The sequence below is a fragment of the Plectropomus leopardus genome, chromosome 6, assembly GCF_026936395.1.
Source record: "Plectropomus leopardus strain MGB_pleo_1.0 chromosome 6, ASM2693639v1, whole genome shotgun sequence".
In the NCBI taxonomy this organism is placed as follows: Eukaryota; Metazoa; Chordata; class Actinopteri; order Perciformes; family Serranidae; genus Plectropomus; species Plectropomus leopardus.
In genome coordinates, this window is record NC_142181.1 from 34,003,556 (window position 1) to 34,029,169 (window position 25,614).

General features: G+C 37.9%; 1 protein-coding gene across 6 annotated transcripts in view; it reads right to left on the reverse strand.

Moving 5' to 3' along the window:
* The window catches only part of LOC121943512 (calcium-binding protein 8-like), a 142,393-nt gene that overhangs the window by 36,625 nt on the left and 80,154 nt on the right, over nucleotides 1-25,614 (reverse strand). For 2 of the 6 annotated variants that reach the window (XM_088079321.1, XM_088079320.1), the window contains exons 5-6: nucleotides 20,025-20,181; nucleotides 18,201-19,885 (exon numbers count right to left, since the gene is read on the reverse strand). In XM_088079321.1, coding sequence (XP_087935447.1) covers nucleotides 19,722-19,885; nucleotides 20,025-20,181 — 321 coding nt within the window. In that variant the 3' untranslated portion in view covers nucleotides 18,201-19,721. Of the gene's footprint in view, nucleotides 1-1,542; nucleotides 6,708-18,200; nucleotides 19,886-20,024; nucleotides 20,182-25,614 lie in introns of those variants that run through there. The other 4 variants (XR_015776862.1, XR_015776861.1, XR_015776860.1 and 1 more) reach the window with 4 other exon arrangements.

The following is a 25,614-nucleotide window of genomic DNA, read 5'->3' on the forward strand; positions in this document are numbered from 1 at the left end:
TAATTGCTGCTCTGCATGTCATACTAAGTTGTGCATTATTGCTTTATGCTGCATGCATGAGTATTTGTGCTAAAAAGCTATATATTGTTGCTTAGTGTTGCGTGCATAGCTATTTGTGCTAAAATACTGTATGATGTTGCTGTGTTATTGTTTTGAACTGGTGTTCTGTTGTTTCTTGTTGCTTCCTCTGCCTCGTGTTCTGTCTTAGGAGTTCCTCTTTGTTGTAGCTATTGGTGTATTTAAAGTGTCCTGCTGCTGTAAAAAAAAATAGTATAGTATGGTATAAAAATGTCATAGTATGGTATGCCCAAAAAGCAAGTATTGTGTGCTATAAAAATATAGCATACTATGGTTTAAAAAAATAGTCATATAAAAGTATACAATAAAAGTACTAGGCTATAGTATGTTAAGAAATGTCATAGAGATGTCATAGTATAGTACGGCAAAAAATATCACTGTTGTAGACCATTAAAAATGTCAGTTTGGTTTGCCAAAAAAAGTATGGAATGGCAAGAAAAGTAATAGAAAGTGATGGCAAAAAATATGAAATGATAATGTGATGTAGTATGGTAAAAAAAATGTCAGTATAGTATTGTGAAAGAAAACTGCATAGTATAAAACAGCAGATAATATCATAGTATGGTATTGCAAAAAAATTCATAGTAAAGTCAAAATGAGAAAAAAAAATGAAGTATCAAGTATCATTCTATCATATGCCCAAAAATGCCAAAGTGTAGTATATATATATATATATATATATATATATATATATATATATATATATATATATATATATATATATATATATATATATATATATATATATATATATATATATATATATATATATATATATATATATATATATATATATATATTTTTTAAAATCTGACAGTATGGTATGCAATCAAAAAGTCATAATAAAGTATGCCACAGAAATATAGTATAGTACACCAGAAATACATAATGTGCTATGAAAAATACAGCAGGTCTACCGTATGAAAAATAACATGCTATGAAAAATGTAGGATAGTATACCACAAAAATATCATAATAGGCCATACAAATATCTTTGTATAATTGGGTTGCCATAAAAAAATTAATGTATAGTATGTCACAAAAAAATCAGTAAAAAGCTATGTGATGAAAATCTCATAAAGACATGGTCAAACATGTTGTCTGACATGTAGTAAATGTCCACACTTAGTGTGTAAAAGTATGTCAGTACAAAGTAAGTGAGGACGTTCTTCGATCGTATTTATCTGTGGGAGTAGAAAAGAGTCATGTGCGCCAAGCTCCACATGATTAAATTCATTTAACTTTCAGCTTTCAACCTCTTTGGACAAATATACATTTTGTAGCAAGCTATAAAAATACAGAATGGTTTTTAAGCCTTTTAAACTATTTTTTAAAGGGCCTCACTTGTCACTAAAAAATATTTTATGCTTTTATAGAACACCCCACACCTTGGACCTGACAATGAACCGATATCTGCTTAAAAAACAAGCAGAAGTTCAGTGTTAAATAAAACATAAAGCAGAATTTAAAAAACACTGTTTTATTGCATCAATGCTTTATCATTTGACTTTTGTACAGATTTCTGTATTTACAATTTTGTAATTATTATGCCTCTAATAAATAGTACAACTGAAATTCTGTCTCTAGTCTACATGTTTAAATATTGCACATGCAAAGTATGTATAGTGTGTGCTTGTCTAATACATATGCTATGTCATTAGGTATGTACAAAGTTACGTGGGAAAAACACGTGGGATCCGATCACCATGCTACTGAAGAGACACTGTGCGTTTCCCCTCCAAAATAAAACTTTTCTTCAGCTGTCAAGACATGCAAGGGCTAGGGTTGTTTGATTACAGTACAACTGTAACCATGGTAACTTTAACTCAAACCCCCCGAAATAATGAAAATAAAATTAAAAAGTTCTTCTCGAAGAACAAGTAAAACACTTTTCCAGTTAACCACTACATGCCCGCAGAGTCTAGCTGTGAATTTTGAAAATTTCCACTAATACTGCAAGACTAAAAAATATTTTAAAAAAGGAGCAAAACAAATATTAATCAGTATGACTTTTCCTGATTAATAAAAAAAAAAAAATCAAAAACAGTGTGACCTACAAGGTTTTGTAGACTGCTTTTACACAAAGCGCTCTTTCTTCAGTCTCCAAAATGTAGTAGTGGTAATTAATCTGTGAATGAAACCTTTTACAGGTTCCAAAGATTTTTTTTCTGTCATAGACAAGAAATCTATTCCTATAAATACACTATGTTCAAATACAAGTGCTGTTCTACCTGCAGTCAGTAGATCAAAGTCAGTCTATACATACATAAAAATCCTCATATTTTAACATTTAAGATCAACAGTTGCCAGACATTGTGAGTATAACGCTGTGAGAGTCCTGCCTGTTGAGGAACACACAAACACTGTAGTGGGACAGCAGCATGGACAAAGTGATGTCTTCTCACCTGTAGATGGCTCTCTTGCACAATCTTACAGCCCTACTTGTCATTTCATTGGGATGGATGACAGGAATAGTGCAAAAAAAAAATAACAAGAACAAACCAAACTCTACATAAAGACATATTTCTGCGTAAAAATGCCAGATTGATCTTTTGTTTCCATGTCGGAGCGAGGAGAAGCATCTATGTTGTGTTGTCTGGTTCACCTCTGCGGAGGTCTATGGCTTTGGCGAGAGGGTTGAGAGGGAGCAGAAAGGGCCTTCAACGCTTGCGTGTTTGTGATGAAGCAGCCGCCTCTCTCTTCCTGCTGATCTCCCTCCCTGCACCTCTGAACCCGAGTGAGCAGAGAGCACCGACAGTCATGCACATACAGACGGACTGTACACCTTCAGCAGACACCGGAGACACTTCAGACGTGGGTTACGGTATATACAAAAGACGTCGACTTGATTGCATGCATTGGTGACATGGGTGTTTCTGACCGCTGGCTGGGGTCACATGAGATGAGAGTCAGTGCAGGAGTTCAGAGACAACCTCAGCGGGAATCAACCAGTCAAGACGTGTTTTTAAACTGCTCAATGCTGTGAGAAAGTTTGCAACCCCCCTGCGTTTTTACAGAATTATCGCAGTTCAGAAATCTTTATTTGTGGACTTCACAGTGACCTCAAACAGCGGGAACTGTTTAATATTAAAATAATGTAACTATGGTGAGTGCTACAGTGAAATTTTGCTTAAACATTACGATAATCTAATTAAAAAATGTTGATGAATTGAATAATCATTTCAATGGAAACAGAATTTTAGTTGCAGGATGGATTCAAATGATAAAATGAAAGTCATACAAGGATGATTTTAGATGATGAATTAGATAATTTTCAATCAAAAACATGAGATTAATCAAATGGTGCCGTGGTTTTGCAACTTTTTTCCATTTGTGTATTTGATGTGAAACTAATTTAAACTCATCTGCATTTAAAATGATAAAATACATGGTCCACAGACCAAAACTTTATATTGTATAATATTTTTTTTAATGCAACAACTCTTGCAGAAAACTTAGGGGGGATTAAGCTTTTCACAGCACTATGTTATCATTCATTAACTTTGATTTCTTTGATCTGAAGGACACAAAAAAAATCCACCCTAAATCACTCCAACACGGTTAAAAAATCCTGCAGTGGTGGTGATGCACCTTCCAACTCTTGAGTAAATTTCTCTTAGGACCCTGACACACCAGGCTGACAGTCGGCCGCCATTGTCGGGCCAGAGATGAACATCTGTTGCCCTAGTTTTTGCGATTTGTCCTGCATCGTTGGCACTAGTTGGACCTTGCTGGAAACGCCCTTCGGAGAATGAAATTGCTCTGTGCAAGGTAAGTGAAATAAAAGCTGGCGTTGTTAATGTGCCAATAGGTTAACTAGCGTCTTAAATCCGTCTTGTGGTTCTTGCGGTTTCCCTTTTTCAATGGAGAATAAAGTTGGCATGAAGAGTGATTTCTTCTCACGCAGGTGCAGAGAGTCTGTGATAGTTGGCCACTGTAGTCTTCATGGCGTGTTCAACTTTTTGTTGGCTTTTGTCTCCACTGCTTCTTTCATTCCAGTTTGGTGTGTCTGGGCCTTTTCTTTCATGGACAACTGGCCAAACCAGATGATGTGGCATCATATATTTAACAACATATGAAAAATGTTTAGTTTTTGGTGTCAGTCCCTTAAGATTCAAGGGCAAAAGCTTCATTTAGCTACTACACCAAAACATTTGCAGGTTGAAATCTGTCAAGAAGCCAGGAGATGTACTGCATTTAAAGCAGTGATACTCAACTCACGGGCCCCTGGGCCAAATCTGGCCATGATAGGGTACTCAGCGGCCTTTTTGTCGTACTGAAGAAATAAATTCATTCACAATGGAATTTTTTTTCTTGTACTTAGAATGTAAATAATGTGCCAGAGTTCTAAAACAGCATTGAAAAATAGCTTAAAGGGATAGTTCAGACTTTTTGAAGAGAATTTGTGTGGGTTAATTCTCCAGTATATTACATACCATAGATGTCAGTTGGCACGCCCCCACATTTGAAGAAGCAGTCAGAGCACCACCAGGAAAGCTTAGCAATGTACCGCTGGGACAGGGTCAGCAACAAAACGTATTTTAGCCTCCTAAAAAACATCCCACATAAAAACAAAATCAATATTAATTTAGGTGTACTCCATAGTTAGAATATTTTCACTGCTTTACCTCTGTCAGATAGTGATTTTCAACAGGAAAATGAAGTAATTATATCACTCTCTTCAAAGCCAGACTCCATTGAGAAAACCAGTGATTTAACCTTGCTAAACACAGAAGCTGCTGGTCTGTTACTGCCTCAAAATCTTATTTTGTTTGGGTTATTGTATGCAAAAGTGTAAGGGAAACTTTTATAGACTTTCGTAGGTCACATGATGCTATGAGGCATGAGGCTATGCATAACAGCTCAGGCAGCTGCACTACAAGAGCTGTTATTGCATCACGTAAGTCTTCAAAATTTTAACGGATCATCCGGAAGTTTTGAATCCACAATTCCTCTGTGAAATTGTGGACTATCACCTCCCAGAAATCCCTCATACATGGCCGTTCCCACAATAAGGGGTTTGCCTTTCCATTATCGCTCACATTACACGCCTACGTCTCCTTAGATTAGAAATATTAACAGAAATAAAGCTGCCAATGTTTTGAACACCCATTGTCATGCTTGGAATGTTTTCACCAAAGGAGAAGTCGCAGAACATCACTCAGTGGAAATGCAGTCATCTCACAATTGTGTTTTACCAACATTTCAAAAAAATATTGCTAAGTTTTGCACAAATCTGTAAAGGAAACCTGCCACTGACTATGGATAAATACCCCGTACAAGCCAACTTCAACAAATCTGAGCCATCCCTTTAAATGTATTCAAAAAAGTACAATAATTTACATTTTTTGTTCATTTTATCTGCTCAATATTGATGTTTGTCTCCTGGCCTCCTGTCATTTTACAAAAGTGGCCCTTGGGCAAAGCAAGTAAAGTATCCCTGTTTCAGAGTAAATAGTTCAATTCAGGTTTTGTGGCCTGGAAAACCTTTTGCTTTTTAGCTCCTCCACTGTCTTTCACACCTGTTCTCAGGGAGGCTGTCCACAGTCATTCTGGGAAATGTTGGAAATGACCAGCTGGGGCAGAATTAGATGAGGCAGAGTGAGAGAAAGTTAAATTAAATCGCCTTGCAAAGTAACTCCTGGAATGCACTGAACACCACAGATTGATGACAGTGTGAGCAGTGAGAGGGTGGATTTTCTTTCCTTAAACAGAACACAAACTTTTTCTTTGCACCTGAACAGTGTTCAGACTTTCAGACGGTCTGTGTTCATTCATGAACATAACAAAGCCAAAACACGAGCCTGGAGTAAGCATTTGACGTTTTGTCTGCCTTTCTGCTTGATGTGTTAGGCTGATGAACTGATGCCAGCACCTCATAGCAGCCCACAGACGCAGTGGTTGAGAATAGAAAGCTGAGGAGCTGAAGTATCGTAGCACCATGGGAGCTCCAGGAGCTATGGCCCGACGCGCACGGATCCTTCTGCTTGAGTGGCGGTGAGCACTGCCATCATGCTTCCAGGAACTATAATAAGAGGGCAATTGTTCCCTTTTGCTCGTTCCCTTTCGGGGCCCAGACTGCAGCCCCGGTAGCTCATCAGACTCCTGGTGGGTGACACATCTGCAGACACACACGTCACATCTCGCCTGTTGGAAAAGCGAGCAGCTCTGAACTCCAGCACATTTTTTTTTTGTTTTTTTTTTTGAAACATTTTTTTATTGCATCAGGGAAACAGACAGAGTATCATGTGTAATGTCAGCCCTTGAGTGTCCCTGTCAGAGTAAAGGGGGAGGAGTCCTGCATCACTCCTCGTGCTGGCTTCACGGTTTCATTGTGTGGAGAGGCGCCACTCGTTCGAAAACAACTAAGAATACTTATGGATTTCATCGCTGATTATTTTGAGTATTATTCCTTGTAGTTCTTTTCCTATCAACAGGGATGACCTCACCCACTGGCATGCACATGCAGGCTGGCTTGTTCCCTGCTCACAGTGGGCGCAGCTACTCCATGCCGTTCCTCAGCATCTGATTGGCCGCGATGAGCATGACGCTGATGATGAATGCCATGGCGAAGGCGCATATGAGGCTCTTCCTCACACACGTCTGACGATTCTTCTTTGAAGGGTGAACTGAAAGAGAAATGAGAAGGAAGCAAACAGAAAGCGCGGGGTTAAAAGATGAAAACACTTCTGTTTCTGACATGTCTGTAAATTCATCATTTCCTGCCCTGGACAAATAACGCAACGAAGTCAAACAGAGGGAGCACTGACACCGAGCAGTTATAGAGGTTCATTTATACTGTGTTTACTCCTTCTGTTCATTGGTCAACTGCTCTCCCTCAGTTGTGTGTCTGCAGATCTGTCACCCACAAGAAGCTAACAAAACTTATATAGCACAAAATGCACAAAGATGCCTTAGAATGTCTCATTGCTGCATTGCAAGATGTGCTTTAGTGTTAGTTTGGAAAAGGAACCTAACTTAAAGGTACTGTGTATAAACTAATATATCTTAGTTTCTATTGCCAATGAGTAAGCAGGTTGTGATGTAACATAAAAACAGAGACCTTTCCCGACATTCTAATTTTTCTTAGTCAGTTTGCAACACCAGCTAACGTCTGATCCACGTGATCCCACATTGCCACCTTCATCACCGTAACACTGTAACATGGACGATAAACGAGTAGGGCTGTGTGATATGATGAAATATATTGTTTGAAGTTTCATATATGATAGACGTATGTGTTTATTTCATTTAAGTCATCTGATAATGCTTTGCGTTTGGCTGGGTGGCCATCTACACAATGCACAGCACCAAAATAAGCAAACAATGCTGAAAGTGATAATAAATGTGGGGATTCTGCACAAGACACGGAGACCGACCGGCAAACCCAAAACAAAGAGGAGCTCGCACCCAAAAAAAGAGGCTACTTCTGTCGTTCAGATGTGGTTTGGATATAAAAAGTCACAGAACTAGAAATGGATGGTGGCTTGTTCCACGTGCGAAATATGAAATGACTTGATCACGAACATCAAGTATAAATTGTCCCTTCTCTTCTCTTCGCTTCAGCATTTCGTTTTTTCCTCTGCTTCTCACAGACACCCACACAAAAAGAAGAGCTTTTGCAGAACAACAATAACAATACTTTATCTTTATACTTTAACATCCTTTTATCCTGTAGCTTCCTGTCTTCCATGAGCACCCAATACTATTTGGTGACCTACATTTGATTCACAGAGCAAACCAGTCAGCTCTCTTTTCTTCAATACTTTATTTAACTTTATGCTTTACCCTTATTTTACATTATATAACAGTACTTTATTATTGTATAAACATTATCAAAACAGTGGTTTATATAACTTAACAGTAGCTCATTTAAGAATTTTAAATTTTAGCAGTTTACAGTAGTTAAGAGGAGGAGGATTTCAAAATAGCGAGAACTATTGAGTACCCCAGGAATGGGTCAAAAACACAGATATGAGTTTGCATTTAAACACCTCTGGGTCCTTCATGGGTTTTTGATGAGATGGTTAAAATAAGGTCTGTGGTTAACACAAGGCAAGACATATAATACATCAGTAAACACCCAACTGTGACCTTTGAAGCTTTAATGTTACTTAAAAAAGCTGTCTCTGCAAGTGGCTAAATGAGGCAAAATAAGGTCATTAAGCCAACCCGAGCCAAACACAGCTACACAAAATCAACTATATGAAGAATAACATAGGTGCATTTCTGAATTAATTTCATAAATATTAAGTAACATGCACAGTTTTACCAAACATAATACAAACAACAACAAGGACTCATACAAATATGACTATATGTCTCTTAAACTTCAATAATTGTACACAGACGAAGTAATCAAATGGCTACAATAACCGTCTGCAACAGGTATTACACTGCATTCTCAGACATTTAATGCTATTAAGTTTTTGCTAATGATGGCTAAACGATTCCTGTTAAACCACACTGCAGAACTGACGTGATGTTTTTATTGTGAACCCGTTTTATTGAAAGGTCGTTTCTGCCTCAAAATGACTTGATTTCTTTCACAGTGAATATATTTGATAGATTATATCTCACCCAGTCCTTTTTTACCTGTGTAAATACCTTTAAACTACCAATGCAACCAATAAAATGCAATGTTCAACTTGCCAAAAACTGACTGCAGCTGCTATCTCAAAGATTTCAGAAATATTAAACGCATACAAACAAGGGGAACAACAATAGCGTCTATAATCGCGTAAATGTCATGCCTGATCAAACTATAAAGACATACTTATGCTCTTACCACGGACATAAAGTTGTGTGTTTTTACATGCTACGACTGTTAGATCCATGTGAGAGCAGCTGAAGACGTGAATACTGGGCGATACAGCTTTAACAGGCTGCGCGCGCGCAGGCGGACGGTCGGCAATAAGTTTCTGGCAGACGATCAATTTTTGGCTCGACACCGGCAGTCATCCTGTTACCGAGTTAGTATTAGTATAGCCAAGCAACACAGGTAATTTTGTGTTTCAACTCAACCACAAACACTTAACACTACTAAGAACAAGTAATAAATGTATATTTCGAACTCCAAATCATATTTTGATCCGACAAACTGCGTCAGATGAGCCCAGGCCCGTAAATTAGCCCGTCTGAACGGGATTAGCATAGCAAAAACCTGGCTAGCATCTGAACTCTATTCACGCACACACTAACGAATAAAGAGCTCCTAGCCGCCATGACACAAAGAAACACAATGCCAGGTATAATGCTGTGGCTACTCACCGTGTTCATTCATGCATAGGTCACGTCAAATGAAAGCTATTGCACTGTAAAACCGTAGTCCTACACTCCATCAACTCTGGGAGCACCACGCTCTACCGATGTGACGTCATAGAGGTGGGTTTGCTCCCACGCGCTGAAGTTAACTTCCGATTCAGCAGTTAAGGGGAGGGTTAAGGGGGACGTATTTTACATTGATTAATGACCGATTCTTGGCTGTTGCATGTTTTTTACGTTTTAAATAAAGCCTCATAGCTGTCTGAAACTCAAAAAATCAACATAAAGACAACATGTACAACACACAACACGGAGGATATGTTCAAAATTAATTCAAGCCAGGTCAATTTTATTTATAAAGCTCATTATCACAAAACACAGTTTGCCTCTAAGGGCTTTACAGCATATGACATCCCTCTGTCCTTACACCCTCACATCGCCTAAGGAAAAAATCCCCCCAAAAAACCCTGTAACTGGAAAAAAAAAGATGAAACCTCAGGAAGAGCAGCTTACTTACTTACTTCCCAGAATGTACTTTTAATTATTAATTTGGCACATACCTATCACTTTGCCCTTCACAAAAAAAGAGCACAAGAAATATACAAGTAGGCTATGACACAACAGTAATAATAATAATAAAATATAAACTAAAGTTAAAAAAAAAGTGAAAATAAAAACTAACAAAAAACAAAGCAAAAGGAAGAGAAAAAAAGAGGTAACTTGGGGTGTGGGGGCGGACGTTATTAAATGTTTTGCTGTAAGGAGCAGAACCCTTAATAGATTAATCATTTTTCTATCTGTCAGATAGTCCAGCGTTATACCTAATATGAAAAGTGCTGTAGTCCTGGATAAACCTTTATTTTATTAGTGAAAATGTAAAAAAAACCAAAAAAACAAAAAAAACAAATTGGACTAGATTATCCCAGAGAAGCTAAAGATTATTATTAGATGCTGGACCCACACAAAGTACAAGCAAAAAAAATGAAAAAAGTCTGCTGTATCACTTTACTGCTAAAAGAAAAGAAAGCAGACTCACTGCCAGTTGCAGTGTCTTCTTTTTTGCCTCCGTAATTGTCATTATTAGTACTTAAATGAATATAAATCTTTGAATATAAAAACAAATTAATAAAATCAGTTAAACGTTAGTGCTTTTCATTCAGAAAACCCACAGTTTTTGCATTTAGTCCAATTTCTTTTTACAAAGAAATTGGACTAAATGCTAGAAAATCGTCACCTTGTAAAAACGGTGGCAAAGCACTGAGGAGTACTGCCTCCATGCTTCCTGAAAAGCACTTATATACCTGACAGCAAAGCCTGCCTCGAGACTCAGTCCTTTGTCTCCATAATTCCTCGCTTTAAAGGCGAAAGATATGGGAGTGCAAGTAAATGGACATTATGTTAAAATCCAAGCTGTCGCACACATTCACACAACAGCAGTCCACTCTCTCACACTATGAGATAATTTTCTGGTTCAATCGACCTCCGGCACCAACCGGTAACTCAGCAGCTCTTCCTCCCTGCAGCGGGCCATCGGACTGCGAGGGGGCTGAAATGATTTTACCGGGCGAGCCGGGGTAATTAGGGGAGCTGGGCCAATGAGCCACAGCCACATGGCTCACACTCTCACTCGCTCTATTTTTAACTCTCAATTCAAGAAGCACTGAAGTCATCAAAAATGCTTCTTGACTGCTGTTCCAAAGAAAATGCACTGTGGAAAGTAGGACAGAAATTGCTACATCTTTTTTGGCTGACGCGCTGAGGCGGTGTCATTAGTTGGCAAACTCCAGAAAAAAAAAACCAAACTACTCCAGACTCTCAAATCGTATAAAACATGATGTGACGTGACTTTCAGCCAAATGGATTATCTAAGAATGAACTTTCAGCCAATAAAGCAAGGTTATATAACTCAACGCTGGATGGAGCTTTTATCTTGGGCAGTGTTTGAACACAAGTACAATATGTTTTTTGTTTTTTTTAATCACTTGGATTAACAAGGGTGGTTCTGCATATATCTTTTTGAGGAACGCCTTGCTCATACTCTCAGTTACTCACATTCACACCTTGAAGCCAAATAGTTTTCCCATTGATTTTAAAATTCTTTCATTAGTTTATAAGGCGCTGCATGATCTTGCACCCAGACTGCATCTCAGAGACGCTGTTGGTTTATGAAGCAGGAAGCCCCTTCACAACCTCTGGCTCCTCTTTTTCCAGAGTAAAACATTTGTTGATTTTGCTTTTAGCCGTTATGCTCCAAAACGCTGGAACAGCCTGTCGGAGGATGTGAGAGGAGCTGAAAATACTAAAACTTTTAAACATAAAACATAAACCTATCTTTTCAGTCTGGCTTTTATGTAGTGTCCTACTATTTCAATTTTATGGTTTTTACTTATTCTATTTTTTAAGATCAATTTTTCAGCATCCATTTCCTTTGTTCCACTATGAATTGCATTTGATTTGTTTGAAAGGTGCTATATAAATGAAATTTGACTGATAGACTGATAGACTGATATTACAACTACAGACGTATCTGTTGGCCCGTAAAACCACAGTTTAGAAATGAAGGAGGTATAAATGTTTTCACATCCTGCACTCATCCTGCAGGTCTGGGAGTTAAAGCAGCGATCTCAAAGACACAAGCCACTTCCCAAATGTTAGGGAATATCAATAATATTCTAATTTTGAGGCCACTGCTGTTGTGGCACAACACAAACATCTATACCTATACACTAGAGATGCTGAACGACACTGCCAACCTACCCTTTGACCTCAACAGAAATGGCCCAACCAGTACCTATGCTGGTAATTTTGCTTATTGCATAATTATTTTGTCATGACTTGGAGTATCTTCAAATGCTTCATATCCTTTAAATCTGTACAACCTAAGTCTAAAGGTTATGTAAGTCAATAAACCATAATAATCTACAAATGTATCAAAAATATGTCACAAATTAAAAAAATAAAAATAAAAGACTCAGACACATAAATACATTCACAAAATGTATTAATCCAAAAACTTCTACATGTTAAAAAAAAAAAAAAACATATAAAAAAGTTCTTAACTCATAATACATGCAGCAGCTAGGCTTCTCACAGGTTTTAACAGAAGACATCACATCACCCCAATCCTCGCTTCCCTCCACTGGCTCCCTGTCTGTTTTAGAACTGATTCTAAGATTTTACTGATTGTTTTTAAAGCTTGGCTGGGTCTGGCCCCAAATTACGTATCTGAAATGTTGACCCCTTATAAGCCAGTTTGCAGCCCTAGATCCTCAGGTGGGGCCCTCCTGGTTGTTCCAAAGTGGAGGGGCTTAAAACTAAAGGTGACCGTGCCTTCACCATCAGGGCCCCTTGGCTTTGGAACAACCTGCACAAGGAGATAAGGCTTGCAGAATCAGTGACTTCTTTTAAATCTCTTCTTAAAACCTATTTTATAGACTTGCTTTTATGTGATGTCGTCTATTTTAGTTTGTATTTTATTGCATCTTTTAATTTTATTCTTTATTCTGCCCTGATCGTGTTTAATTCTACGATCAGTACTATTATTTCTGTGTTCACTGCTAATATTCTTTTACAGCATTCACTCTTATTGGTATGGCTTGTTGTTATTTTCGCTCTGTATTATCATTATTATTATTATTATTATTATTATTATTATTATTATCATTATAAGTTATTTGATTCATGTATATTATTTAGTTTTTGAGATATGCTTTTTCAAATGAGTGGAGTGCAAACGCATTTTGATTCATTTCATTATCAGTGTCTCTGGCACCACTGTGCATCTTTGCACAGTTTTGCATGGCACATAACGCAACATCATGACATCATCACAAGCACACAACATGATGCCAGGAAATACAGAAGCCTTTCACAGTGTCTCCTGGTTCAGCAGCTCTCCTTATCTAATGACACTAGTAACACATGATTCCATATGTCATAATAACAATTCTAGAGGATCATATTTAGTACTAATATGGTTATTAATAGTTAAATTATATGTTGCTTTATATCAAATATTGTTGTGAGCTATTATAATGATGATGATGTAGAATAATGGAAGTACTAGGATAATATCTAGAAATATGATGAGCAGCATGCAGATGTTTGTAGGGGTTATTTTGATTGTTTTTACTTGATTTTTATAATAAGTCATGGTCTGCTCAAATACTACAACTCAATAATGAAATATCTTTAATACATCCATACAGAAGAGCTTTGTTTTCGGTTTCACTGATCAGAGTGAGGTCCTGTGTGGTGTTGTATTGTGTTTTGTATGTTGTTGTTGTTGATGTTGTTGTTGGTTTTGTGGTGATGAGATGGGATGTACAGTCATGTATAGAATGTCACTTTTGGAGTAGACTGCAGGAAAAATAGAGAAGCCTCAGCTTTCTGCTGTAAAACGAATGAATGCTCAAGCTATTATGATTTTTATTTCAGATCGATATATACAAGATTATGCAAACAATGCATGACCATCATGGAGAAATTCCCTGGGGAATTCCAACGTAATCACAGTAAAATATTATGTTTGCACAATGCATAAGGTAAGGTAAGATAAAGACATGATGACGGGGAAAACAGAAGCCTGGGCTCTCTGCTGCTGCAAAGCATGAATGCGACATTTTCACCGCACATTAGGTAACATAATGTAGCTGTTGTGATGGTGAAGAAGACAGAAGCCTTATAGCTTTCTGTTGCGAAAAGAATGAATGCTGCAACTATTGTAATTTTTACTTTGGATCGATTTAAACAACATCATACAAACAACCATCGTCTGCAATCTTCCATGGAACATCCGTTTTCAAAGGGTTAAAACAAGCCAAATCACCTGGGATGAGATTATGTAACTGATTTTTAAGAAGACAAGAAAAAAATAACAAACTTTTGTGTTATTTCTTTGGTACTAGTGCAGCTAGTTTAAATTTCAAGTATCCATCTATAGTTGTATAAGTGAGGGTGAGTTGAACAGGGTGTCAATGGAAAGAACATGTGTTCAGCTGAAGATGGAGGAGAACTGTGGTCTAGACATTAGTTCTCAGTCCAGTCGCCTGAACCTGCTGTCAGCCTCATAAAACACCTCCTCAGCCGCCCAAAGTAACCACACCAGTGCCAAATATCCACAAAAGGGTTTCTTCAGCGAACCACTGTGGTCACGAAGGTAATGAGGTGTGTGCTGGTTTTCAGGCTGCTGACTTATGGCCGTCTACTTTCTCTTCAAAACTAGTTGAGCTACAGGTCAAATCATCAGTGAATTGAGTAAAAAAGAAAGGGTTACAGGCTACAGGCCAACTAACTTCAATGTATTGGTATGATGACTGACTCAAAAACAGTGTTGGAAAATAAAATATGATTCCTGTGGACTCTCAGCAGAGTTGCTGTTGAGACAGCCAATGGGGATTTAAACAAAACGCAATGACATGGATGGATTACTAAATGGGCCTACCAGGCACAGGCCCAGGGGCCCAAAATCTCAGGTGGCCCCCCGACTTCATTTGCTAAATGTCACTCAAATTAACATGTACTGACCAGGAAAAGACTCAAAAAGACCACAAAGTGATGCAAAGATACACAAAATAACTACAACAAGGTGCAGAACAACCACAGAGATGCAGAATTACTACAAAGTGACATACAACAATTAAAAAGGGACATAAAATGTCCTGAAAAGAGACATGGAACGACAACAAGGAGACACAACATTATACCGCAAAGAGATGCAAAACAACTAAAATACACTAAATTACCTCAAAGAAACAGAGCAATGTCAAGGAGACACAAAATTACTAAAGAGACAAAAAAACCTAAAAAAGACACAAAAAACCCTAAAAAAGTCACAAAAAACCTAAAAAAGACACAAAACCCCCAAAAGACATGAAACAACCACAAAAAGACACACAATTACTACAAAGAGAGACAAAATTGCTACAAAAGAGACACAAAATGACTTGAAAGAAATGCTAATTGACAAAAAAGGCATAGAAATGACCTCAGAGAGACATGAAACAAACCACAAGTAGACAAAATAATACTGCAAAGAAATGCAAAATGACATAAAATGACCTAAAAGTGAAACAAATATTGCAGAATAAAACAAAAACATACCTCAGAGAAACAGAGATGCACAATCACTAAAAAATGACACAAAATCAAATAAAAGAGACAGGAAACAACCGAAAGAGGAGACAATGTGAGTAAATAGAGATACAAAATGACTAAAAAAGAAAGACATAAAATGCCCGAAAAGACAAACAAATATAATCCGATGCGACGCAAAATTACCTCAGAGACTCAAGGGACCACAAAGAGACAAGAAAAACCACAAATTTACTACAAAGAAATGCAAAAACTACTAAAAAATAATCTCATAAAATAAATAAAAATGACACAAAATTACCCTACATCTCTGAGACAGGGAAAAAATTAATGGGGACACAAAATGACTAAGAAGATATACAAAACAAATTAAAAAAGACATCAAATGACTTAAAAGTGACAAAAATACAGTTGAATAAAAAAAAAAAAAAAACAAGACAAAAAAATACCTCAGACATAAAAAAGAACCACAGAGACACAAAATGACTGAAAAATGTATAAAATTAATCAGAGACACATGGAAAACCATAAGGAAAAACAAATTTACAACAATGAAACAACAAAAAAAAATCTTAAAATTACCTCAGAGAGACACAAATGAACTCCAATTACAAAAAAGAAATCACTTAGGAGACAACGTTTGTGTGTCTTGCTCTTTTGTGGGAAAAGGTGGTGGGGTACTTTGCATATCTGTACCCAGGGGCCCACTGTGGCATGATCCACCTATGGCCAATGGTCCCTACCCGACTACTTGCTGCCCTACTTCCAGCCCTTGCTCGGACCACACTTGTCTTCATACTCATCCTTTATTATGATCTCCAATACACACCTGTAAAGTTTTGTTATTGCAGACTGTTGCTGAAATGATCACGAACGTGCACAATCTGAACATATTGCTAAGATGAGGACCCATAAATCTCTCCACTTGTATGACAGTTGTGACATTCAAGGATCAGAGTTTATTTCCACATTTGCGTCTGGCTGTCAGCCGCTCCCTGGACAGCTGCTACTCCAGCATATTTCTCCGTGCTTTACGCTATCGGTGCAATTTGTTCAGCAATGAATCAGTGCCTGGTGAACGTCTACGGATCAGTGGTTACATTCTTTATTCTGTTGTTTTTCAGCTCCACACCATATTGACTCCAGCGCGAGGTGAAGCCAGAGGGAAATCAAGTGCCTCTTACGCTACCTCATATACCAGTAAGCTGGAGCAATAAGCACCAGTGGCATGATGAATTGTGCTCAGTATGAATCGCACTGTGACACAGTGTATCGATTTCTCCATGACTGAGCACATTTTGGTGTCCCTGTGTGGCAGGTGGGACTCGTGGCCCCGGGGCCAGCAGATGTGATTGCTGTGTGTGATCAGCTTTCATCATAAAAGGAACATCATGTTTTTGTTGCTCACACCAGTTTTAAGAGCCTGATAAAGTGCTGGTGCAATCTCTGTCCCTCCTCATTGACACTGGAGTCAGCCGAGTGAATTCTCTCTCTGACAGGAAAGATTCACAGGCAGCTGGTATTTGGTAAAAAGGGACATTAAGGGCCGTTTGGCCTCTGAGTATCATTTTAGCCAACAGAAGAAACACATACAACCTTGACTAGAGGAGAAAATCTCTGGAATTTCACGCATACAGTATTATTAATCCTGCAAACACTTCAGATGAGGACAATAACACTGCATAACAAAGTTGGTTGGGACCCGGCTCAACCATGCAGCCTTCAGGAAATGTGGGAACTGGGAACGTTATGACTCAGCCTTGACCAAATTCATGGGATTAGTGTTGGGACAAAATTGACTCTAGAGGATTTTTTAGACTGTTTTAAATCACTCATGTCATCAGTTAAGGGAGACATGCAATCAATAATGTCCTATAACAATGCAAATTTCTCTGAACATTACACAACATTTTATAACGTTGTAACTCTAATTTAGAAATGCACTAGAGAAATAAAGTTTATTATTATTAATGTTATTATGCCAGCTCTGAAAATGTGAAAGTGGGGGTGAGAAGTGGGGCAAATGATCAAGATTAATTCTCATTTGTAATTTTAGCATTAAACCTCTGAAACCTAAGCCAAATGGATGATTTCTTTAATAATGTGGAGAAGGCAAAAATTAGCAAGAAAATAATAAAAGGAACAAGAAAATTATCTGAAAAAAAGAAAAGTTAAAAAAACAAACAAAAAAAGAAAATCGCCTGAAAAAGTGCTTTTTTACAATACAATAATTTATAATAATAAATTTACAATAATTCTGTAACATAATCTAAAATATCTAATTATGATAATTCTAAAAATAGTTTGTTGTCCCCCTAGGTTTATCCCCGCCCCCCTCAGAAATGTTTTCCTAGATTTTTAAAAATAATTTTCTGAATCTACACATTTCTAGCAGTTTCCCTCATGTTTTTGAAAAAAATTTGTTCAGGTTTCAAAGGATTAAAGATGCATTTCAACGATATAAATTTAGTTTATATATATATATATATATATATATATATATATATATATATATATATATATATATATATATATATATATATATATATATATATATATATATATATATATATATATATATATATATATATATATATATATAAGGTATCCCTGGTAAGTTTCCCAGTAAAACAATATTTCTAGCTGCAGAATTGTCTGAATGGAGCATTAGTCGGCTCTGACAATGAGAAAAAGAGGGTCAGACCAAAGGATAAGGATTAATCTTTCAAATTTTAAATTTTAAAATTCTCATTTACAACTCCTTTTCACATTAATAAAGATTCCCCACTCCCAGTAATGCCCATTATCAATCTGTTTAAACACTGGAGCTTTCCAATCAAGTCTCAGTGGCAGGCAACAGATAGAGACAACCCTGTGAGCGAACAGCGGGACGTGCAAGGACGTGTTAAGAGGGCAGTGAGAGGTAAATTGATTATTAATTAAGTAACAATGGTGATTGGAACGCATCTCTTGGCAGCTGCTTAACAGCAACAAGCATCTGCTCAGTGTTAGTGATACTGTGTCAGCCAAACAGGTGCTTGTTATCATGGAGCCCTGCACATATGTTGTTAGTATGGAGCTGCCTAGAGTGCATACTGAGCACTGTGACACCAGGCCGTCTATACGTTTAATTTTCTAGTCAACTGTGAATGTTTTATGTACATTTAATTGCTTTTTTAGTCTTGTTTTCTGATCATTTCAATAGATTTCACATAAAAACAAAAATATTTAAAATGTCTCAAAAATACGATTTGTTTTAAAGGTCCAGTATTAAGGATTAAGGGGGATATATTTGCAGAAATGGAATGAAATATAGTAGGTGTGTTTTCTTGAGGGTATCTTCACCTGAAATTAAGAATTGCGTTTTTGTTACCACAGAATGAGGCATTGAATGAGCTGTTTATATCCACATGGGAAGCAGGTCCTCATCCACGGAGTCTACCATGTTTCTCCAGTAGCCCAGAAGGGACAAATCAAACACCGGCTCTAGATAGGACCATTTACCCTTTAGCATCAGCCACCATAGTTAGCAGTCGTTAAAGGCCGAGCCAAACAGCATCAGAAAGCTATGTTTTTTTAACATGAAACTGTTGTATTCAGTGTTTTTACTGATTTAAATGATCTGGTCTGTTTGTTTAGGAGAGGAAAATAACTCTGTGGATAATTTAGCTCCTGCAAAAAGTGTGGAGAAATAAGGTGAGCAAACAGTAAAGGTATACTATGCAGGATTGTTGGTTATGGTTCGTACACAGCAAAACTGTCAGCAAAACTAAAAGTAATAGCCTACCCCAGACTCATTAGGAAGTTTTCCACGAACCTTTGAATTTATTAATTTCAAATTGCAAATATAAAATATGCCTGATGGAAACACATCAATTTAAAAAAAACCAAAACCCCCATTTATTGGAAAAAAGTTTTTTTGATTGCATTAGGTGGTTCTTCAGGCGACCGGAAAAGCCCATATTTCATAAAACCATAACCATCCCAAATAAAGAAAACAAATTATTCAGCGTTCTAACAGCTTAATTTGTTTTGGAGAGGAAGAGACCTCTGAGGATAATTTGGCTCCCTGTAAAAACCTTTTGAACAATGAACACTTGGCACAAAGGAAGAATTTCAGCTGGTTGCAATCTGCAGTCCTCACCGCTAAATGCCACTTAATCCAACACACTGCTCCTTTAAAGCAACAAATTTTACATTTTTACAGTAAGAGGATAAAAAAAAGTCCTAGAATATCCTTTGCTGCTCTGATATCCATAAACCTTGGAAGGTTCTGCAGAGCGAGGTCATGCATATTTCATCCACATCACTTCTGAACCGGTGACTGGCTGACGCTGGTCCCCACCAACGTCCTGAATCAATAAATCAGCAGGTGTGCTGCAGCTCTGTAGGCTGTAGATCTTGATGAGAAAGCTCAAATTCTTCCTGACAGCGTGGATTACTGTCTCTCCTACCACACACACAAACACACAAACACACACACACACACACACACACACACACACACACACCACAGACTGTATGTCTATGACACACACACACTTGTGTAAGTGTCTGTGTGTGAAGTTAGCTCAGGGACTTTCGCTCACCTCCCTCAAACTCTGTCTGACAGTTCCCAGAGTTTTCCTTCAGGCTCTCTTCCTCGTTGATGATGATGTTCTCAATGTCCTTCATGGTCAGGTGGTCACGGAAGGCGTAGAACAAGATGTGTTTCAGCTCCTCCAGAGTGATTCTCTGCATGTCGAACTGCACAGGGACACAGATAAGAGGAGGAGACTTTTTTAAAAAGAGAAACCATTTTCCTTTCATATAAATAAACTCAGTGTACTTCTGCAGTATGCCTAGCAGCAGAGCATATTAACCGAACCGATGTTTACTCATGTGACACAACTCTTCACAAATTTAGGACTAGAGTGCAAGCTTCAATAAAACAACACAAATAAAAACTCCATCACGCTGTCACTCCAAGCTGTGCAGCACAAAAATCACTCAGTGCGTTTTGGCTGCCAACGACTAACAATAAATAATGAACATTGTAAGTCGGGGGAAAAAAAGCTCAAATGCGTAAATCATCATGTATGTTCTGGCAATTCTCGACCATGCACATTCCAGTACCCCTTACAGACATCACTCTAATGCATTTAATTTAATCAGCACAGAGGTAATGCATTGATTAAATTGAATGTGCTGCAGTTATAGCCTGAAAGTGATTGAGTTATTTTTCTGTTTGAGCGTTCACACCATCCAGTCAGATAGAAGGCACACATAAAAAAGACTAACGCACCACAACTTGTAAATGGAGGTTTGAAGGTCTCATTGAGAACAACGACCCACTGCAAAGTTTTCGCAAGAACTTATAGCCTCTTATGCATTAAGCCTGACTAAGCATGGGATTCAGAACCACTGTCAATCTGAAATCCTATTCCTCCAAGCTTATTTCTCCAAGAAATATCCATGCCGGCATGTTTTTTCTGACAGGTGCACATGTCAAAACAATGACGTCAAACTCACGTGTCTATGCTGCTGGATACTTGCAACAAGTAAGAGATGCGGCAGACAAATAGACTGTCCAAAACGTGGCTTCATAGAGCAAAGAAGAAAATAATGACGGCTAGTGCGGTGGCTGCAATAGAAATAAAGCTGCCAATGTTTCAAACATCCATCACCATGCTTCTTGGAATGTTATTGCAAGAGGAGAAATCACATAACATCGCAAGAGAATTAGCATAACATCACTCACTGGAAGCGCAGTCATGTTGCAATTGTGTTTTATCAACATTTTGAAAATATTGCTTAAGTTTTGTGCAAATCTATAATGGAAACCCGCCTTGTGATAAACCTGACTGAGGATGATTAATTATCATCACAATGTCCAGCAGCAGCTGAAGGGCTTGAAATTCTCTGAATCACTCTGAATGTTGGCATCAACAGACCCTCTCATAATTACTGACTCAATAAACACAAGTCACTCTATCAGGCTATTGATGAAACGCTCTTTGCTGAACACACCAGATGACAAGCTGATAATAAACACTCGCTGTTGCCTTCCATGATGGTTTAAAGATACAACAGAATTAGCAAACTCGTCTAAAGCTTTAACAGCTTCAGTAAAAAGGGAAATATAGAACAAGAAGGCGTCACACAGTGGGAGAATGGGATGTCTCTGACTCCTGATTGGTCTGACAGGCTTCGGAGAGACATGGATTGATAATTTGGGACATCTCCATCCATCCCTGAATGACCGTCCACAAACAGCAGAGTGACTGCAAGGCTAAAACACTCTGGCATTGAACCCACCAGGCGGTCTGTCTTTTTTCTGCTGTGCTTCAACAGTATTAAGTAGCTGTTACAGTCCCTGCCATCTGCCCAGTGCATGCTGGGATGGCCACTACCTCCTGCAACCCTGAACAGAATAAGCTGTACAGAGGATGGATGGATATGCACAACAATGCCTGAGTCGCACCGCTGAAACCTCTAAAGCGGTGCCAGGTAGAAGAGTACTCTCAGTCTGACTGTGCAGAACACAATGATTTACCATCTCTACCTTTCCTAACTAAGCTTTGAATCAGGTTCATACCATTTACCAGGGACAACTGTATGTTTATGATCATTAATAGTTTCAGTAGAGGTTAGTTTGAAGTTCTGGAAACTCATTTTTAATGTGAATGAACATACTTGGATGAAAAATGTTGCCTTGTATTTTTTTTAGTTTGGACTGGACCACAGGAAAAAGTATTAAAAACAGTGAGTGAATTTAATCTGTCACATTGAGTCAAATTTTTGACAGCTGTAGTTATTTTAAAGGTTAAAAATGACAGGCCAGGATGAATGAACTTTCAAAGAACAAACTTATAGCACTTGGATCCAAGAGTGAATATGGCCTCATTTTAGGTTTCTTAACAGTTCAACAGTCTCACAGAAAAACATGAACTGGACATGACTTCTTAACAACGCATAATGTGGTGGTGGCATGAAATCTGTTTTAAGTATGTTAAGATAATGTCAAAGCAAAGCCTGTTACGAACTGTCAGTTTTGTTGTGAAATGGTTGCAGTTTTGTTTGAGGATAAAAAACTATTAAAGTTCATATGTGTAGGATTTAGGGGCATCTATTGGCAGAAACAAAATACAATACAATAACCTTGTTTTCATAAGTTTATAATCACCTGATAATAGAGTGCCCCAAGGAATACAGTTTTCTGTAGGCTGATGTAGAAGTTAGCATCGCCCTGGTTCCCTCATCAGAAAGTCTGTGATTTTTCCACTGGATTTTGGACTATTGCAGACAATAAGCTGTGTGGCAAACAAACATTTATGATACTTAAATGTTTTGTTTAGCATGATAATCTTTGCAAATGAGCACCACTTTTAGGATTCATGAAGCGTACATGCAATGCAGAAGTAAAAAGTTAACAATAGGCTATGAACAAACTGCAATGCAGTTACAGGGCTTCAACGTCATCAACGCAGTGAGACTGTACAGCTGCACTCAGCATGATGACGTTCTGTAGTGTCATTTAGCCACTTGTTAGCAGCTGCATTTTTTAAGGATGCATAGAAGCTTCTAAGTTCACAGTCGGGTATCAAGTGAAGTATTTTATGTTGTAGAACAAAAAGTTAAATTCTCTTCAACTTGTGTTAATCCAAGACCTTATTTCAGGCTCTTAACTGACAACCCATTCACAAAAACCAGTCAACTTTGAGCAGACTTTCCAGGATTTAGGACTAATTCCTGGGGCACTTCATAAGTATCATTTTGTTTTTCTTACCTTGGAATGAGCCTTTTATATCTACATTAGGATTGGGTCCTCTTCTACGGTGTCTGCAATCTTTAGTTGCCCAGAATGGACAAACACTGGCAACAAATTGTGCAACCTCTCCGCTAGATGGCACTAACTCCTACACACTAAACCTTTAAGTTTAGGAAAAGATTGTGGTTATGATTACAATAACGAAGTGAAAGATGTAAATTATGCAAACTTAGGCACCATGCATAGTTATCTGAAGTGCCTACGTAAAGTACTTTGTGTAGAGTCCGCAAAGTCATGTAACTCTGTTGACTTTTGGTTTCACACAAACAGCAATCTCCTGGTTGAAAGTCCACATTTGTTTGACCCATCCACCACTCCTCCTGCACAGCCATATGCAGACTTTGCCACTCTTCATGCTCAATTCATGTTTCCACTAAAAGATACTCATTGACTTTGCATTGTGGTCCTGTTGCCAACATGCTTACCCAGTTTTGTGCCTACCACCACATAATGCATTGTTAAGACATAAAATCCATTTTAGGTATTTCTATGAGACCAGGGTGAACCATAGAATGTATATAAAGATGGATAACGCGCCCCCACCTACCCCAGCTATGCTTAAGTGACGCTAAAATATCCACTTGTGATTTCATTTGGAGTCGTAGTCTGCGAAGTAGCGAGATTTGCAGTGGGGCTGTTGCTGCCAAAACACCCGTTTGACCAATTGCAGGCAACTTCATTGAACCCAAGCACATGGATTGGCTGACACAACTGTCAATCATGGTGGATAATCCCCTTTTTGTAGAACTGAATAACTCATCAAAACCAAACTTATCATAAAAACAATCACTTGAACAAACATCAGGGTGATGAGAACTACTGTCAGTGACAGAAACCATCTGTGGAAAAATTCTATTTGGCCCATGTCCAATTCACTAACATCAAAGGGCGGGCTTTATGACCTATTCTGCAGTCAGACACCAGGGGACAATTCAGATTGAAAAGCTACACTTTGGGGGGACTGTCACGTTGTCCATCTTTATGTACAGTATATGGGCTGAACAGTAAATATTACATCTGAATGTTGTTTTGTCATGGGGTGTAAAAGCAAAGACTTCTGATCAAGCAGCTCCAGAGTACGTCTACCTAGACTGGAGTGGATGTCCTGGATTTGAGAAACAAGCGGGTGATTATATTGATGACATGACCTTGAGTGTTTTACACATAGAATAGACATGAATGCTCTCAATTCAACAACAAAATTAACATAACAACATATTTTGATCTCCAGACCCCAGAGTGTGTTTGTATGTAGCACTCAGCAACACTGTGATGAGCGATTCAAATCCACAGAGAGAGGAGGATAACATTCACTACACTTCCTGGCAAGCCCACTGAGTAGATAATTACATAAATCACTGCATTCATCACACTGGGACATAAATCACACTTAGCATCAACACCATTTGTTATCTCTCGAACTCAGAGTGAGCTAATGACCACATGCACCAATCACGCCTCAAATGTTAATCAGCCGCCATAAAGATTCATTATCAAAACTAATTAAAAGTTGCAGGTCAATGTTTCATCTTTGGTTAGCTGGATCATTAATCACAGAGGAAAGTAAATGTTGGCAAGACAAAGGTAAAATAAAAGGTATAGAATAATGGAATCATAAATCACATGCGCTTTAGTGAAATGTAAATTCGGAGCAGGCTGTATGTTGGCTGTAAAAACATGCATATGTAAACATTAAATGCAGGAGTGCATTAGAGTGTTTAATTTTGGCTGGAAATAAATCCTGCTACTGAAGGTTGTTACGAAAAAAGCAGGAAACATTCAAACAACATATGTTCAAAACTCCATAACTGAATAATATTACTGCAACTAAGGGTACAACTCAACCAATCAGTCAGACTTATTTGTATAGCACTTTTCAAGCAAAATTGTAATACAAAGTGCTTTGTAGAATCAAACCGTTGAGGCTAATGTCTGGTCATTATATTTTTTATTATGCATGTAAGACCCTAAATTACATATTAAGAAAGTTTTTGGTAATTTAGGTCAGAGGCTTTAAACTTTATGAAGGTATTACACACTATCACAAGATATCAGACAATGAGAGATTCAGCATTCAAGGTAAGGCTTTCTGAAGCTAATGAGCTGCAGCGCACGTTTTAGAGAACAATCATCAGTCAGTCCCCAGAGCTCAACATTCACAACCAGAAACAAAAACTCTCTAACAACCTCACAGAGTCTCTGTGTGTAGAAATGCCCAGGTCTATCATCATGTGCAACAGCATGTAACAGATGTTTTGTTTTGTGTTTCAGAAACAGACAGCAGAGCTCTTTTTATTCCTCCTCTCGTGTCTCTCGGGGAAACAAAAAGAGAATCAAACGCTAAACAGACACATCCATCTGGAGTGATC